This window comes from Magnolia sinica, chromosome 2 (genome assembly GCF_029962835.1).
Source record: "Magnolia sinica isolate HGM2019 chromosome 2, MsV1, whole genome shotgun sequence".
Classification (NCBI taxonomy): domain Eukaryota; kingdom Viridiplantae; phylum Streptophyta; class Magnoliopsida; order Magnoliales; family Magnoliaceae; genus Magnolia; species Magnolia sinica.
In genome coordinates this window covers 3,183,034-3,199,918 of record NC_080574.1, presented here as the reverse complement: position 1 = coordinate 3,199,918, position 16,885 = coordinate 3,183,034, and the positions used below count along the sequence as shown (strand labels likewise).

Here is a 16,885-nt window from a genome sequence, read left to right as displayed (position 1 = left end):
CAAAGGCTCTTGAGGAAATTCGTTTAATTTCAAATAAGATCATTTAATAATTTTCATTTGCAACCGTCTAATAAGCGTCTAGAATTCCGATGATCAGATAATCAAATGACCGTTATTTTTGTTCCACAATACACTAAATTGGGACCCTATAATTTAGACATTTTAGTTTGAATAACTTGCATGTGATGCCACGGCAACTCTTGCTTAAAATCCACGTCCTCCTCGCATGAATCTCCCTGGCTTTCGTCGGGAGGAAACTACCCACCAACGAAGCAGTTTAGCTAGTGTACCGCTAGGGGTGTACATGAACTGAGCTAGCTCGATTAGCTCACTCGACTCGACTCAAAAAAGCTCGATTCAACTCGGTTCGAAGTTGAGTTCAAACCGAGTCGAGCTGATTTTTTGAGCTCAAAAATGAGTTCGAGCAGGCCCCAACTCGACTCGACTTGGCTCGAATCAAAGTCAGATCGAACCAATTTGGTGACTCGGTTACTTTGCCATTGATGTTGCTCACCAAGTGTTTGATAAAATGACCCAACGAAGTGTGGTTGGTAGCAGAGAAGGTATGTACATGAAACAAATACCCTTTTTTCTTGGGTTTTCTTGGTTTTTATGTTGTTTAGAAGGTGTTTGATAAAATACCTGTGTAAAACCATTGCTTCTGTTTCACATACAAATGTATTTTGAAGGTGCAGTCTAGGTGTTTGTGGAATGCCTCAATGGCAAACTCGGCTCGTTCTTGGCTCAAACTCGGCCTGAGCTGCTGACTGATCCGAGCCGAGCTGGCCAGTCAGGCTCGAGGATCGAGCCGAGCTGAGTTCGAGCTAAGGTCAGCCAATGGCCGAGCCGAGTCAAGTTGAGGCCAGCTCGACTCAGTTCAACTCGATGTACACCCTATGTACCACACACCAGCTATAATGGTGTGTACGTGTCATGGGAAGACGAGCGTTGCCACTCCTTTTGAGCTCCGAGTTGTGTGAATGGTTTAATGAAGATTAAAATTACATGGCACCAAAATGATATAATTATTGAGACAGTTCATCCATTTTATGAGATCATTTTAGAGCATTATACCAAAAATGATTTATATCCAAATTTTAAGTGGACCACACCAAAAATAACAATGGGACAATGATTCTCACCGTTAAAACATGCATAGGGCCCACCATAGCATTTATTTTCCATCCAATCTGTTCAATCCCCCACAACTGTTTTTTAGTGTTGTCCATTTGGTCTTTGGATCAGTCTTGTTTTTTGGTACAAGCCTTTGTATGAGCTCTTCAAATGAAAGGACGGTTGGGATTAGAGGTGGGCATCGAGCCAAGTCGAGTCAAGGTGGGCCAAGCTCAGCTCGGCTTGTCCATGTCATGCTCGAGCTCGAGCTCGGCCTCGAGCTCAACATTGAAGCTTGGCTTGTTTGCCAAAGCTATCGAGTCGAGTTCGAGTCAAGCTAGTAGTTCAAGTCGTCGAGTTGAGCTCGAGCTTGTTAGGTGAGAGAGTAATGGATTCTGCTCTTAATCTTTCTCTATTGATGAAAAATTCAAAATCTTAGGAGAATCAAAGCAAAACCCGATGAAAAAACCAAACAACACTTCGAATCGGATAAGGAAACCTGTAAGAACCAATCTATTCTTGATCTTCTTCCATCAGCAGAAATCCAAGTACTAAAAAAGAAACAGAGAAGAACACATTTCAGAAATCCAAGTAAAGGGCTCTATCCAATCAGATCATTGGATTTCCTTGAAGCCTTAACAAATTTGAGAAGAACCCATCTCGGATTTCTTGGGTTTCTCGCCCAAGAAGTAAATCTCAAGAGATTGAAATCATACTATTGTGGAGCTGAAATGAAAACTGGTGGTGGTGGTCTGGGCGGGCGTGCGGCTTGCAGCGGGTAGAGAAAGAGAAGAAAGGGAAAGGGAAAGGGAAATGAAAAGGGGGTGCGTGCTGTCGTGTAGAGACTCTAGGGTTTGTTTTCTTCTTCTTTTTTAAAGTTAAAACTTAAAACTTATATATATATATATATATATATATTATAATATATGTAATATATAATATTTAATATATTTATTAATCGAGCCGAGTCGAGCTCGAGTTCGAGCTTCGAGTCAAGTCGAGTTGAAATGCCCCCTAGCTGAACTCGGCTCGAACTCAACTCGAGTTTCAAATAATTAGCTTGACTCAGACCGAAATGGCCATTTAAGCCGAGTCAATCCGAGCGGACTCGAGCCGAGTCGAGCGAGTTTTTGGAGCTAGCTCGACTCTTGAATAGCCCTAGTTGGGATACAACACATACCTCATGATGGAGCCCACAGAACATGGTGACATCAACACACTAGCTAGATCGGTGGTGTGTGGTACACCAGCCAATCTGCTTCTCAAAAAATGGATGGATGGGCTGGATTTCTTAAAAACATCACGGTGGCCCCACCTAGGTTCCCAGCGCAGGAACTTCTCGCAGGACGCGGATTTCCTTCAAGAGGCTTTAGTAGGAAGTTGCTACGCTGGAAACCTATGTGGGCCCCACCGTGATGTATGTAAGAAATCTACCCCGTTCATCCGTTTTTTTAATCTCATTTTAGGACTTGAGACTAAACGTGAGTAGGATCCAAGACTCAACTAGGCCGCACTAAAGGAAAATGTGGGTATTGAAATTCCTACTGTTGAAACCTCATTGGGGTAAACAGTGACGGTTATATGCCATCCATACTGTTTATAACGTCATTGATACGTGGATGAATAGAAAACACAAATATTAACCTGATTCAAAACTTATGTGACAAATATTTCAACTGTGGACGTTTAATCCTCACATTTTTACGTTTAATCCTCACGTTTTCGGCCCACTTGAGTATTAGATCCAGTTCAGTTTTGGTCTCATGTTCTAAAATGATCTCAAAAGATGGATGGATGGGCTGGATTTCTCAAAAATATCATGGTGGGCCCCACTTAGGTTACTAGCGTAGGAACTTCATGTGAAGGGCTTTCGTAGGAAATCCGCGTCCTTCCGCCAGCAACGTGCCGATCATTTTATGGCCTTATCCCAAAAATAAGAGGTATATAAATCTCAGGCCTTAGGAGGATTTTAATGGTGGATATCCAATCACTATTGTTTTCATGTGGTGTGGTCCACCTGAGATTTATATACCTCTTATTTGTAGGATAAGGCCATACAATGATATGTGAAAATGGATGAACGGAATGGACGAAACACATACATCATGATGGGGCCCACAGAGCACCGACCACCAACCACGGGGTTGGTGTCCGGGGGAGTAGCCAATCCATTTCCAACTGCAGAAATCGTTTGGCTACTCCCCCTGACACCAGCCAATTGCTGGTGGTCGGTGCTTTGTTGGCCCCACCATGATGTATGTGTTCCATCCATGTTGTCCATATATTTTTACAGATCATTTTATGGTATGAGACGAAAAATGAGATATATCGCAATCTTAAGTGGACCACGTTAAATGAAACAGTGTTGAGTGAACGTCAACCATTAAAAAATATTTTGGGGCCATAAAAGTTTTAGATCAAGCTGATTTTTGTTTTTCCCCTTCATCTGGGCCTATATGACCTAATCAACATATTGGATGTCAAATAAACAATACAGTAGGCCTTAGGAGGATTTTAATGGTGAGTATCCAATCACTATTGTTTTCATGTGGTGTGGTCCACCTAAGATTTATATACCTCTTATTTTTGGGATAAGGCCATAAAATGATCCGTGAAAATGGATGAACGGGATGGATGAAACACATACATCATGGTGGGGCCCACACACACATACAAAATGGATGAATGGGATGGCCGGTGGTCGGTGCTCTGTGGGCCCCATCATGATGTATGTGTTTCATCCATGCCGTCCATATATTTTTACAGATCATTTTACGGTATGAGACAAAAAATGAGATATATCGCAATCTTAAGTGGACCACGTTACATGAAACAGTGTTGAATGAGCGTCGACCATTAGAAAACATTTTGGGGTCATAAAAGTTTTAGATCAAGTTGATTTTTGCTTTTTTCCCTTCATGGGTCTGTATGACCTAATCAACATATTGGATGTCAAATAAACAGTACAGTGGGCCCTAGGAGGATTTTAATGGTGGATATCAAATCACTATTGTTTTCATGTGGTGTGGTCCACCTGAGATTTATATGCCTCTTATTTTTGGGATAAGGCCATAAAATGATCTGTGAAAATGGATGAACAGAATGGATGAAACACATACATCATGATGGGGCCCACAGAGCACCGACCATCAGCCACGGGCTGGTGTTAGGGGGAGTAGCCAATCCGTTTCCAACTGCACCCCAAGGGGAAAGCCACGTGTACGAACATATGCCACGTGGTTCGAGTAGAACAAACCACGCATACTCCCTAACCTCAATGCATTTATGGAATATCGAACAACACTCTTTAAGGGGGAAAAAAAAAAACCATGAATAAACTCAGCGGCATCGCCAAAATCCTCTTCTGGATCATTATATTCTCTGCGTTAATTCTATCAACGGTTGCGGATGGAGTTGGGCCCCACCAACGGCCCAATGCAGCTGAAAGAGCCATCGGGTTGAAATCCCCTACCAACCCATGGACCAAAATCAGATCATGGCTAAATCTAGCTTTGATGAATATCTGGCCTCCAGATTCGGCGTAAGTTTTCTCACGATTCAACAACATCACCCTTTCTACCATTCGGAGCGGATCACCTTTTAATCTGGTGTGCTTCTTTATGGATGGGGGTCGTCCCCTGTAAATCTTTTAGCATGATTGGAAGATCCTGACCATCCAAGCTGTTGCTTTTTTTTCTGGATTGTTTCTGATAATCAATCTTGAAAAGAAAATTTTGGGGCATCCAACATCCACAGGTCGCCCATCAGATCAACGATACGGATCATCAAACCATGGCCCAGTTGGGTGGATTTGCCCATCAATATTACATTTACATTTGGGTTTCTCATTTTTTTGGACGAATCCTAAAAAACGGTGATTTTTTAATTTTTTAATTTTTTAATTTTTTATTTTTTAACATTTGGATTTCAGCAATCTAAACAGACCTGTAGAACATTTTATCATTTACGACATCTTTTTTCACCCAATTCTTGAAATTTGGCATTTGGGTTTTCAATATTTTAATTTATAAATTTTGTAGAATGGTTGGTAAAGTCCCATCAAGTGCTGAAGATGCGATGAAGGAGGCTGTTTCTAAGAGCTTCAAAACGAGTGAAAGAGCCTTCGAAACTACTGCTAGAGTGGCAGAGAAAGTGTTGCGTAAGACGGCAAAGAAGGTGAAAAGTTCAGGCTCTCATGCTAACTCAGGAAGAAGGAATTCAGATGAGGAGCTTTGATCCAAATTCTGGGTTTGTAATTAGCTTCCTAAGTCTGCTTTTGGTTTTCTATTTTATTATTATTTTAGTTGTTAATTCAAAGCTGGGATTTGTAAATCAGCTTTCTTAAGGCGATTTTTTAGTGAATTTTACAAATACCATCTCATTTATACTTGTTATTTACATTCCAATACTTGGTAAATTAACTTTTCACGTATTTTTCGCTTCCGTCAATTTCGCTCCATCCACATATTTTTCATAAAAGAGGGCGTTTGGATCGGAAGTTACTTTGTAGAAGCTACTTATTAGCTTATCAAGGTTTCTTATTCAGCCATACTGCATCCGTTAATCCTTATCAACCAAAACGTAAAAAAATATGGTTAGTTTCAAACATTATAAGTAATTATCTCTCAATTTTGTTTGGTCCTCTCATATCCACCATCCATCATGTGGGGCCAACCTTTGATGTGAATCATTCATTTTTATGGGCCCTACCTTTGATGTGGGTCATCCATAATACAAGACCCACTTTTGATGCGGATCATTCACCATTTTGGCCGGACCATTCATGTACACCATTTATTATGTAGGGTCTACCTTTGATGTTGGTTATCCATTAAGTGGAGCCCACCATCAATGTTGTTGTCCATCATGTGGGGCCCACCTTCAATATCCACCACCCATCATGTGGAGCCCACCTATGATGTGGACTGTCCATCATGTAGGTCTCACCTTTGACATGGGTTGTCTATCATGCAGGGCTTGCCTTGGATACATGCCCCTCGTCATTAGGGCTAACCTTTGATGTGTACCGTCCACCATGTGGGGCCTACCATTATTAATTGCCCATTATGTGGACCCCACTTTTGATGCGAACTGTCCATCATGTGGGCACCACCTTCAATGTGGGTTGCCCATCATGCAAGCTCGCCGTGGATGTGGGTCATTCATCATTATGATCCGACCTTTGATGTGAACCGTCCATCATGTATCATGTAGGGCCAACTCAATATGGATCATCCATCATGTGGGATCCAGTTTCAATGTCCACTACCCATCATGTGGAGTCCACCTTTGATGTGGATTGTCCATCATGTAGGCCTCAACTTTGAAGTAGGTCATCCATCATACCAACCCACTTTGGATTATCTATATGTGGGCCCATATTAATGTGGATCATCAATCATGTGGGACCCACCTTCTATGCGATCCGTCTACTTTGTAAGCTCCACCATCAATATGGATAGTCCATCACATTGGGCCTCCTTTGACATGGATCATGAGAGAGAGGCTTGGTGGACATGGACTTTGAGAGAGAAGTGGAAAAGTAAATTAAAAAGCTAAAAATAATTGCTTATTAAGATACTTAGCTTTTGGCACATAAGTTGCTTTTACCAAAATGCTTACCAAATCAACCTGAGTGAAATAAGTTAATTAACTACTTAATATAAATTAACAAGCAACTTATTTGGTGGTACCCAAACAGGCCCAAAAATGACCGAAGTACCCACCGACTTGGATAAGTGAGGAGCGTGCTCACTGGCGTGAGATGGACAGCCGCATATGAAGAGGACCTTAGATGCAAGTGACACAGAAAATACATCCGTGTCAAACTTCCCAACGGGCCTTTCAGCAGATGCGAGCACATTTCCAGCCCAATAAGTTATGAGGCCGAAAAGGTAAGGCCCACATTCAATACATGGGCCTAGAGATGGAGAGAGTGCATAGAAAATAAACCATATTGGCCGAGTTGCCACCCTAAATCCGACGGATCATGGGCATGCAACCTCTCAGTGCAAAGGTGGCATACATACGTTTCAGTCCAGTCGGTCCTAGAACCTATGGGAACCAAAATGATATTGCTTAAGAATCTTGACAAACCGATGAATGGCTATCAGAAGTCAGGATTGCCAATTGAACAGTGGTTATCAAATAGACGGTTGAAGAGAGTATTAGTTAATGCTCTTCAACGGGACAATGCCCATGATCAGAATGATCAGCATGGTACTTTTTTTTTTTTCCTTTTTTGGACAGTTTGGATCGGGTGTGCAGGATTAGAAGATGTGGGAGGTTTACGATCATCAAAGTTCCAATGCTTCGTCCGGAGATGTGGGTGGTTTGAAATGAAGGTTCGCGTATAGGCATCATTTGATCAGAAGGATCACATGCATGGTTAAAAATCTAGGCCACTAAGGATTAACTTGTTTGGACCTAATTAGGGTCTGGCTCTATAGCTCAATGGTAGATAGACTATGTTTCAACACGAAGGTCAGGGTCCAGTGACTCTGTTTCAATGAGAACAGGGATCCACTGCCTATGACATGTGGGTGGGTGTGTAAAATTAAAAAATAAATTAATAAAAATAAAAAATTGAGACTCACCCAACCAGATCTGAATTGGGCCCAACTCACCCGAAACCAGATCAGGTCTCATTTGGTACCAGTCCATGATCACAAGTACTATTGATTTGGGGCCTAACTTGAACGGAGTACAGCTCAAGACACATCTTGTAAATTGAATAGTGGAATAAGTGGATCATTTTACACCTTAATTACACCATTTTGAAAACTTCTCAACCTAGCTAAAGTTCTTTATCTACGTAGGAAAGGAGATCGAGGCTTATATATACAGAAAAGAGAGCATGAGTAGTTTCCCCTCACACTTCTTTCCTTTAAAATCTTCAGACATTATGATTTTATATCCATCCGAATAACCATGCATAGGGACTATGATTTAATTATATTGCCACAAAATAATTTCTAATGATCAGAATTATAGTGGGGCTCATTGGATCTCTCAATTTGAATAATCAAACAGTTATATGAAAACTAATAATCACATGTGGCCCATCTAATGGAAGTCTTACGCATCCAACCATTCAATGATGGTCATACACACATCCAACCATGCAATATGATGGTCATGCAGTGAAGCTAAATGATGCATCAGCAGTTAAACTTTAATGGCAAAATGACGTCTTCAAGAGCGAAGACCATTCCGAGTGTGTTCTTCTTGGCCACATCCCATCAGGTCACATCCCATCCATAGAGGACCCAACAATTTGGAAGTCGGGTTTGATGATCAGATCATGGGTCTCATATTTGTTAGATCAGGATTCCAGCCAGAAAAACCCGCGTGTGACATTCTGAATCTTTAAAGGGCTCTTCAAAGTGAAAGAGGTTCTATAAATTGTGCTTGGGTAATGAGAAAATCCTAAGAAATCCAGTTTTTGCATTAGGATTTGATGGACTCCATATCACCCCATCTGGACCCATCCATTAGGACCAGACCAGTTCCAAATCATACTGCCTTGGAAAGAACATGACGATTGGATGATCCATGCCATCTTAATATTGGACGGTCCATGTATGCAATGCTAATGCCAACAAGTCCATATGCAACTGGACTTGGGAAGGTTTCCATACACTTAGACCACTAAGATCATTTATCTTTAATTATAGTCATATACAAGTTTGATCGTTACTGGACATGAGGTGGGCCTCACCTGATCATACGATCTCCTGAGTCGTAATTTAACACTGGCCGATTTATGGGTCACAGTTCCTAAGCCGACCAGCTTGGACCCAAGTAATTAGCACATGCGGTATCAATGAAAACTGAAAAGCCTCCAACAACTTGTATCCCTCAAGAAAGATGAGGCATATAAACATGATCACTATGAGCCTTAGAAAGGTTTCAACAGTATCATTCTTGCTATTTCCTGTGGTGTGGTTCACTTGACCTTTAGATATGCTTTAATTTTGATCTCATGCACAAAAATGAGCTTACAAAATGGATAAACAACGTAGATAAGATATGACCTGCACATGGTGACAGTGGTTTTTTTTTTTTTTTTTTATGCATGCAATCACACTCCATACATGCTCATGCAGTCACACTACAGTGGGATTTCACCACAATGGGTACTCAAAACCTACAACCTCATGTTGAAACTCCCGCGAGTCTCTCAAGGAAGCTTGAAAAAATGGTTTTGAACACGAAATACTTGTTCAATAATGATGTAGACCAGGTCGTGGACACTTTCATGGCTAAGATGTATCAAAAAAGATCCGGTCGATGACAGAAGTGATGCAAACTGTCAAAACTTAAAATGGACGTATCTCGCAAACCGGAATGAGCTATGGGACATACCATATATAATTTTGGGGATGATGAGCTACTTTAGCCACCCAAACTGCTATGTTAGGTTTTACACACCGAATTTACAAAATACCACCAGATCGACGTTCAAATTCCCTGTTTTAATTTCGTTTTTGCTATTTATATTAAGTTTTAGTTTAATTATAACTCTTTATCTATTGGGCTTTAGGAGTTGCGCCCAATATGAAAAGTGCTTAGAATAATTAGGAGAATAGCATGGTTGATCCAAATAGGACACTTATAATTTTTGGCCAAAAACCATGAGGTCTAGTGGAAATCACGAACGTTTATAAATAGCAAGCTTATTATTTATAGTAAGTCATGATTTTTAGGAGTTTTAGTTATAATATGATTCTGAAACTTCTCCCTAAGGCTCGTAGCCTTATTTTAAGAGTTGTAAACTGATTTTTCATTATCAAAAAAAAATTATTTTGAATATTTTGAAATTATTTTTATTTTCTTTTCCCCATAAATTTGAGGTTTCTCTGTGAGGAATCCAAAAAAGTTCAGAGGATTCAGAACAATTATCCCCATGAGGTAGACAGTGCTCGACCTCAGGTCCTTCCCTGCCTCAAATGAGGATGCCTAAACCATCCCTAATAGCTTGCACGTTACAGATGGTGCATAAGTTGCTTCCAAAATGAAAAGAAACTTAATATGTTATATACTTTCCAGCTGCTAAAGAAATAAAAAATGGCATATCTTGCCAATGTCGCCCATCAATCTCATAAAACTCAATGAGCTACTTCACTAAAGTCATGACGAGTCATGAGTCGTCATCAACCGGACAATACAATAGGTAACGCTCATCAATGAGCTACTTGTGCATTTCCTGAATAGGTAAGGCATCTTAAATGAATCTCGGCTTGTGTGACGTAGAATACCGTACCACGTGGCAAAACTTTGTGGGCCCCACCATGATATACGCGTTTCATCCGGCTGACCACGGTAGACTAATTGGGTCCGTTGACTAATTCAGTCTCACATGGTGTCAATCATGTGGTTAGTCGACTGTTTTCTAGATATACACGATGACATTTTTTTTTTTTAACTTTCATCTGATGGTTGCATGAGTGTTATGCTTTTTGTGGTGGCATATATGTGTGGCAGGTTATTAATATAGCGTTGGTACAGGTTTATTATTTTTTGGACATATATTATTTCTACACACGATAGTTACATGGATGTATAACAGGTGGGCTCATGGACATGTGCTTCACGATATGTTAGTGGTTGAATTTTAAAATTAGTGAAGGGTTTCTTTTATTATTGTTTGTTAATATGATGTATAATCGGTTGTACTAGTTTTGTTAATCTGTATATATTTATTTTAGAAAGGCAAGTGTAATTAATTTCTGTAATTTCCACGCGATGACAAACAGTGATGGATTCATTGACGTATGCATAATATACTTTTAGGTTATGGTATGTGATCCATTCCAGACCTTTTTATTGTACATTGACAGTAATAATTTTGTAAGATTAATTTCTATCATCCGTCGTTGAAACCTTCTAAAGACCAACAGTTGAAAACTTCACAAGGCCCACCTGTGATTTAAATCTGCATTCTTTTTTCTTTTCTTTTTTTCTTGCTCATGGCCAAAAATAAGATGGCAAAATGGATGAGCAAACATTAATGATACACATACCTAAAAGTGACCCCCATAGGCACTTTAGCATGCCACCCACAAACAACCATGCATGTAGAATCCATAAAACAAGTGGCCTTATGGCCAAGATAAGCTTTTTCAAGTTTTAACGGCGCTTTTCTATCTACCTTTGTTGGTCAAAGTTAAATAAGCGCTTTTCTCATCATCTTTTAAAATGATAGGTAGATTACACTAAATATTTTAAATGCAGGCAGATTTTTTAATATCAAACAAAATAGAGGTAGGTATTTGTAAATAACCCTTTATTTTATGCCCGGGAATGTAAGATTCGGCCTAATATTTTTGAGAAATGTAAAAAACCAGCAACCAAACATTCCCTAAGGTTTACAAGTACATTACACAACCAAACATGCCCTAAGGTTTACACGTACATACACTGAGGTTCTGTCCAGCCGTTTCAACCAAACATCCCCCCACTTAAAAAATTTCATGAAAACTAAAACATAATGCTCTTAGAAATGTAACGACCAGCAACCAAACACCCCCTAAGGTTTATACGTACATTACACTACCACAATGATCTTATAACCACTCCATTGCAACAGAATCTACCGTCTATCACACATGCACCATTACCATCATCAGACCATGGCTAACCACACCTCTCTCGCACCCTAACCATCAACCCATTCTTCTTAGGAAGGGCCACGGAAATCTCATGAGCCGCGGGCTGGCTTTCCACCACTTGAACATGGAAGTTATAGAGCAATGCAGCCACAACCACCTTCATTTGAGTGAGAGCTATGTCCTTACCCAAACAAGTCCTTGGCCCTGTAAAGAACGTTAAGAACTTGTTAGAATGTTCAATTGACAATGTCCCATCTTCTCCAATCCACCTCTCGGGTTTGAACTCCATGCAGTCATTGCCCCAGATCTTCTCCATCCTACCCATTGCATACAAAGAGCAATAGACCATCATCCCCGGACAGATCTTGTGGCCCGACGGTAGAACATCTGCCTCCAATGCCACCCTTGGGACGATTGGAACAGCTGGATAGAGCCTCAGTGATTCACACAAGGCAGCGTTTAGATAAACCAACTGGCTCAGATTTTTGACGTCCAACACACTCAGCTTCTTCTCTCTCTCACTATCAACGTTAGCCACAATCGACCTCAGTTCTTCAACGATCTTGGTTTCTGCACTTGGGTTATTTGATATTAGCCAGAAGAACCATGTGAGAGCAGAGCTGGTGGTGTCCTTGCCGGCAATGAGCAAGTTCATAACAGAGTCGCGGAGGAATTTATCAGATTTCAGCTGACCCGTTTCATCGTTGCACTGATAATCCATGTAGGATGTTAGCATATCGGTTGCATCTTCAGCCTCTGCTTTTCCAAGTTTCTCAAGATCTTCTCTTTTGACTGAAATATAATGGGCAATGAAATTATCTATTACCTCCTTTGCATTTGCCAGCTTCTTCTCTTCTCCAATCTTTAACCATCTTTGAAACTTCCACCAGAAATTTGGCATGACATTTCGGAATATAATCGCCTCGCTCCCTTCATAGATTGCCTTTGCGATCGGGACCGTCGGGAATCCGATGGAGAGGCAGCCTGGGTCAGCACCGAAAATTAAGGTGCATGCGTTGTCGAAGGTGAACCTGTGAAACACATCTTGCAAGTCCACAACCATGTCTTGCTGGGATGTGTGCTCGAGAACAGGTATGAGCCCATTCCTTGCCTTCTCTTGTACTGTCTTTGCTAGGAATTTACGGAAACTCCGATGGATGACGATGGCGTTGGCCATTTTGCGATGGGCTTTCCAGGAATCGGAGTCGGTGGTCAAAACGCCATCACCAAGAGCATCGAAGGTCTGCGAGAAATGAGTGCCCTTGTTGAAGTTGGAGAAGTTGGTCCTGGCAATGTAGGTGACGTTGGCCGGATCACACGTTATGATCGTTGGTTGAGCAAGCAATGCGGTATTATGGACATCAGTGCAGCCTTTTTCACGGAGGATATCGGTTAACCAGTCGTGCAAGCGATGGACATTGGCGAGGAGGGATGGGAGCGTTCCAATGATGGGCCATTCCACATTAACCTTCTTCTTTTGAATCCAACGACGTAGGAAGAAGAAAGAAACAAACGGTAGTAACAAGAACAATTGCCAAGCCATTGTTGGAGTTTGCGTAATCTGCAAGACGATATGTTTTCGTTGAACGTTATTTATGATGGGTGATTGCTAGCTACACATGCACATGCAGACATGGGGGAACTTGAAGAGCGTGTGACCATTTAAGGCGGTAGATGAGTGGCCCCCACCATGAAATATCATCCGGGTGGGAAAATTAAAGCCCGATCGACTACAAAGCTTTGTAGGTTTGGCCTAACCTAGGTGTGGGGCCCACTGTGAGTCTGCGTGACATCCACACTCAAAGGGTAGCCGATTGGCTGGCTGGTGTGGGTACGCGTCGTGCGAAGACGAGCGCTGCCTCTCCTCGAGCTCCGAGTTGTACGAACGGTTCAAAGGAGTTCAAAGGTACACTATGATGATCATTTTGGAGCATGATACAAAAATGTTTCGTATCCAAAGCTTAAGTGGACTAGACCAGAAATAGCATTGGACCATGATTCTCACCGTTAAAACATACGTACGACCGACCATAGCGTTTATTTTCCATCTAATCGGTTCATAAGGTCACACGTGCATATATGAAGAGGAAAAACAAATATCACATTGATCCAAAACTTCTGTGAAGGGTTTCAATGGTAGATGTTCAATCCCCCACAGCTTCTTTTAGTGTGCTCCCTTTAGGGCGTGTTTGGACGGGCAGTGGATATCATCTTATGACGATATACGGCGGTTATCCCATATCTTCCTATCCCACCAGCTGTTTGGGCAGTCCATGTATGGGCGATGGCACCGCCCTCGTAAACGGTGCGTTGGATTTCGATCGGATTCGGCGAATCCCTCCCCCTCTTTTCTCTTTCCCACCAAATCCTATGGAATTCGCGATGGGATTGAAGGCTCTGCTTCAGACGGCGGGCGCAGGCGATTCCGTTGGCTGATGGAAGAGACACGGCACTGCGACCTTGCAATGGTGCATGTCCACATAAGGTTCATGGCTGGTGAGGATAGGCAGATCTACCAGCTTCAGGGTTTCGCCGTCTGACTCCCTCATCGGCGTCGAGGTGGGTGTTCTTCGGTCGTCGTCATCACCCACATTATACAGCCACGGTCGGCCTACTTCGACCAACGGGGTTACCAGCCACGGTGTTTGCGGTCCCTGTTGCAAAAAGTGAGGTGAATCTTCTTCCCCGTCTTCATAAGCCCACGAGTGTACGGTCATCGATTGCAGGTAGGTACCCGAACCTGTACAGTAAAAAAATGGTGATTTCCCTACCTCTGTCATTTTAGGGCGTGTTTGGTCAGGTGGTTTAAGAGGGATTAGGAGGGATGGGATGATTTTGAATGTTGTAGGGGATGTGTCAATGGTTCTCCATTTTTGCATTTGAAGATGTGTAATGCCAATATCAGATTTTGGATGGGATCAGACAGAGGTGAATTCGTCCGCCATTATCGCCATCCCACCATATCCCTCTGCCATTACCGCCATCCCACCATTTCACATTAAATAACCGTAGAATATGTTATGCCTGTGATTATTTCGCACATGGATTCATTGTCCCTACACCAATTGGGAGATTTGGGATATAACTATGTAGGAGATTATTGGTGCATGGACTGTGCATATCTCCTCTACTTTGATATTCGACTAAGGCTGTATGTACTACAATCTCTGTTTTGGGTGTGAAGCATATCTCAACATCCTGCATCTCACAAATGGATAGCGTGCATTCTCTTCTTTCTTAGCCAACTATTCATGAAATCCCAAATCTCAGTACATTCAACTTGCATTGTGGATGTTTGGATCTCTTTTTTATCAATAGTGGTCTTGTAAGGTATTGCAATAAACTGCTTTTGTGTCTGTTTGCATCTATCTTCATTTCATATAATATGCATGAGATCTTCTTGTGCTTTGTTATGACGGAAAGAGAAATGCACATGGGTTGTGCAAGTTGTTTTTGTTGTTGTCATAGATCTTGATGAAGTTGGGGAGTTGGGGTTTTTTTCCCTCTCTTTTTTAAGATCATTGTAATAACAATTTAGTGAACATGGAACTAACAGCTATAGAGAAATCATTGTTTGCTTTGTGTGTGTGTGTGTGTGTGTGTGTGTGTGTGTGTGTGTGTGTGTGTTTTGCCTTATTTTTATTTTTAAGATAATGGGTTGTTTGGGGAGTGTTTAATTTTCATCGATTGAAATGGGGCAGATCTGTTTTTCGTTGATGGGTTTTGCATTTTTTTTTTTATTTCTTGGATCTTGAATGGATTTGGATACTTGATTGTGAGGAGAAAAATATCATTAAAATAATTAAGAATTAACAGTCGAAGAAAAAGCAATTTATGCATTGTGTGTGTGTTTGTTTTTTTTTTCTTTCCTTTACTTTAAAAATAATAGTAATGTGATGTTTGGGAGTGGTTTTTTCTGCAACTGAAATGGGACATATCTGCTTTTTGTTGATGGGTTTTTGTTATTTGTGGATTGCTGCATGGAATTGGGGACTTGTTTTTTCCTTTGTAGTGAAAGACCATTCCAAGGAGAAAAAGATCATTAAAAGGACTAAGAACTATAGCTGAAGAAAATCAACTGGCTGCATTGTGTGTGCCTCTATGTGTGTGTGTGTGTGTGTGTGTGTTTCTTTTTCTCTTTTTTAAAATATAAATATAATAGGTTGTTTTCTTTGATGGAAATAGATAGGACATGTTGAGATATTCTTCATGCCCAAAACATGATCAGGAAGGAATTGCCAATAGTTGGTGGCGAGGAATGAACCGATACCAAAAACATTTCAATAAAACGGCTCCAAAAAAATTATCAGGAAGGAATTACCATCCTATGTAGCTTTTGATGGTTCTTGCTAAGAGTTTGATGAAATAGTTGTACAGTGAAATCTCTGTTAAACATATTAAGATAACTTGAAAAATCATATTAGCCTATTCTAACAATGTTTGTGATGGGGGAGTTGAACCTGAATTGGCTCGAGTAGTTCATTGAGCTGAGCTAGCCAAAAAAACAGGGAAGGATAGCCGCTAATTTGATTAGTCCTATTGGAATTGATACTCCAAAATTACTCCATGATGTCTGATTCCACCACACAAAGACCTGACTCTATAATGTAATCTATGAAATCATTATTATTATAATTTTGTAATACGACTTCAATGGGCTTTTATTATTTCCCTGAGTCGAGATTTTAGTGGAGCAAAGTGGACCTACATAATAGTACACTGCACGTCTTACCCTCAGCAAGGGCTACCATGATTTACATGTACCATTGACTGATTAGCTGGGATGTCAAAATAATGAAGTGGGTGCAAAGAAGGTAGAGGAGTTCCTAACTTGTCTTCACTATTTATCTGTGCATTGGGCTTGATTTACATGTACCATTGACTGATTAGCTGGGATGTCAAAATAATGAAGTGGGTGCAAAGAAGGTAGAGGAGTTCCTAACTTGTCTTCACTATTAATCTGTGCATTGGGCTTGATTTACATGTACTATTGACTGAATATCTGGCAACTCACTTTCTTTGATGCGTGTTGTATATTCAACCAGTTTATTAGTTTTGCCAACTTATTGTAAGGGTACATTATTGTAAGGAAAACAATATATATATATATATATATATATATATATATATATATATATATATATATATATATATATATA

General features: G+C 40.8%; 2 protein-coding genes across 3 annotated transcripts in view; one reads left to right on the top strand and one right to left on the bottom strand.

Annotated features, from left to right (window-relative positions):
- LOC131231925 (noroxomaritidine synthase-like) overlaps nucleotides 1-13,288 on the bottom strand; it is a 37,553-nt gene extending 24,265 nt beyond the window's left edge. Inside the window, exon 1 of one of the 2 annotated variants that reach the window (XM_058228322.1) lies at nucleotides 12,272-13,288. In XM_058228322.1, the coding sequence (XP_058084305.1) occupies nucleotides 12,272-13,269 (998 nt within the window). In that variant the 5' untranslated portion in view covers nucleotides 13,270-13,288. Of the gene's footprint in view, nucleotides 1-11,404 lie in introns of those variants that run through there. The other variant, XM_058228314.1, reaches the window with a different exon arrangement.
- Nucleotides 4,417-5,507, top strand: LOC131231931 (uncharacterized). The gene is made up of 2 exons (XM_058228336.1): nucleotides 4,417-4,654; nucleotides 5,154-5,507. Exons 1-2 carry the CDS (start codon nucleotides 4,443-4,445, stop codon nucleotides 5,347-5,349), a joined length of 408 nt encoding a protein of 135 aa, XP_058084319.1. The 5' UTR covers nucleotides 4,417-4,442; the 3' UTR covers nucleotides 5,350-5,507.
- Nucleotides 13,289-16,885: the final 3,597 nt, after the last annotated feature.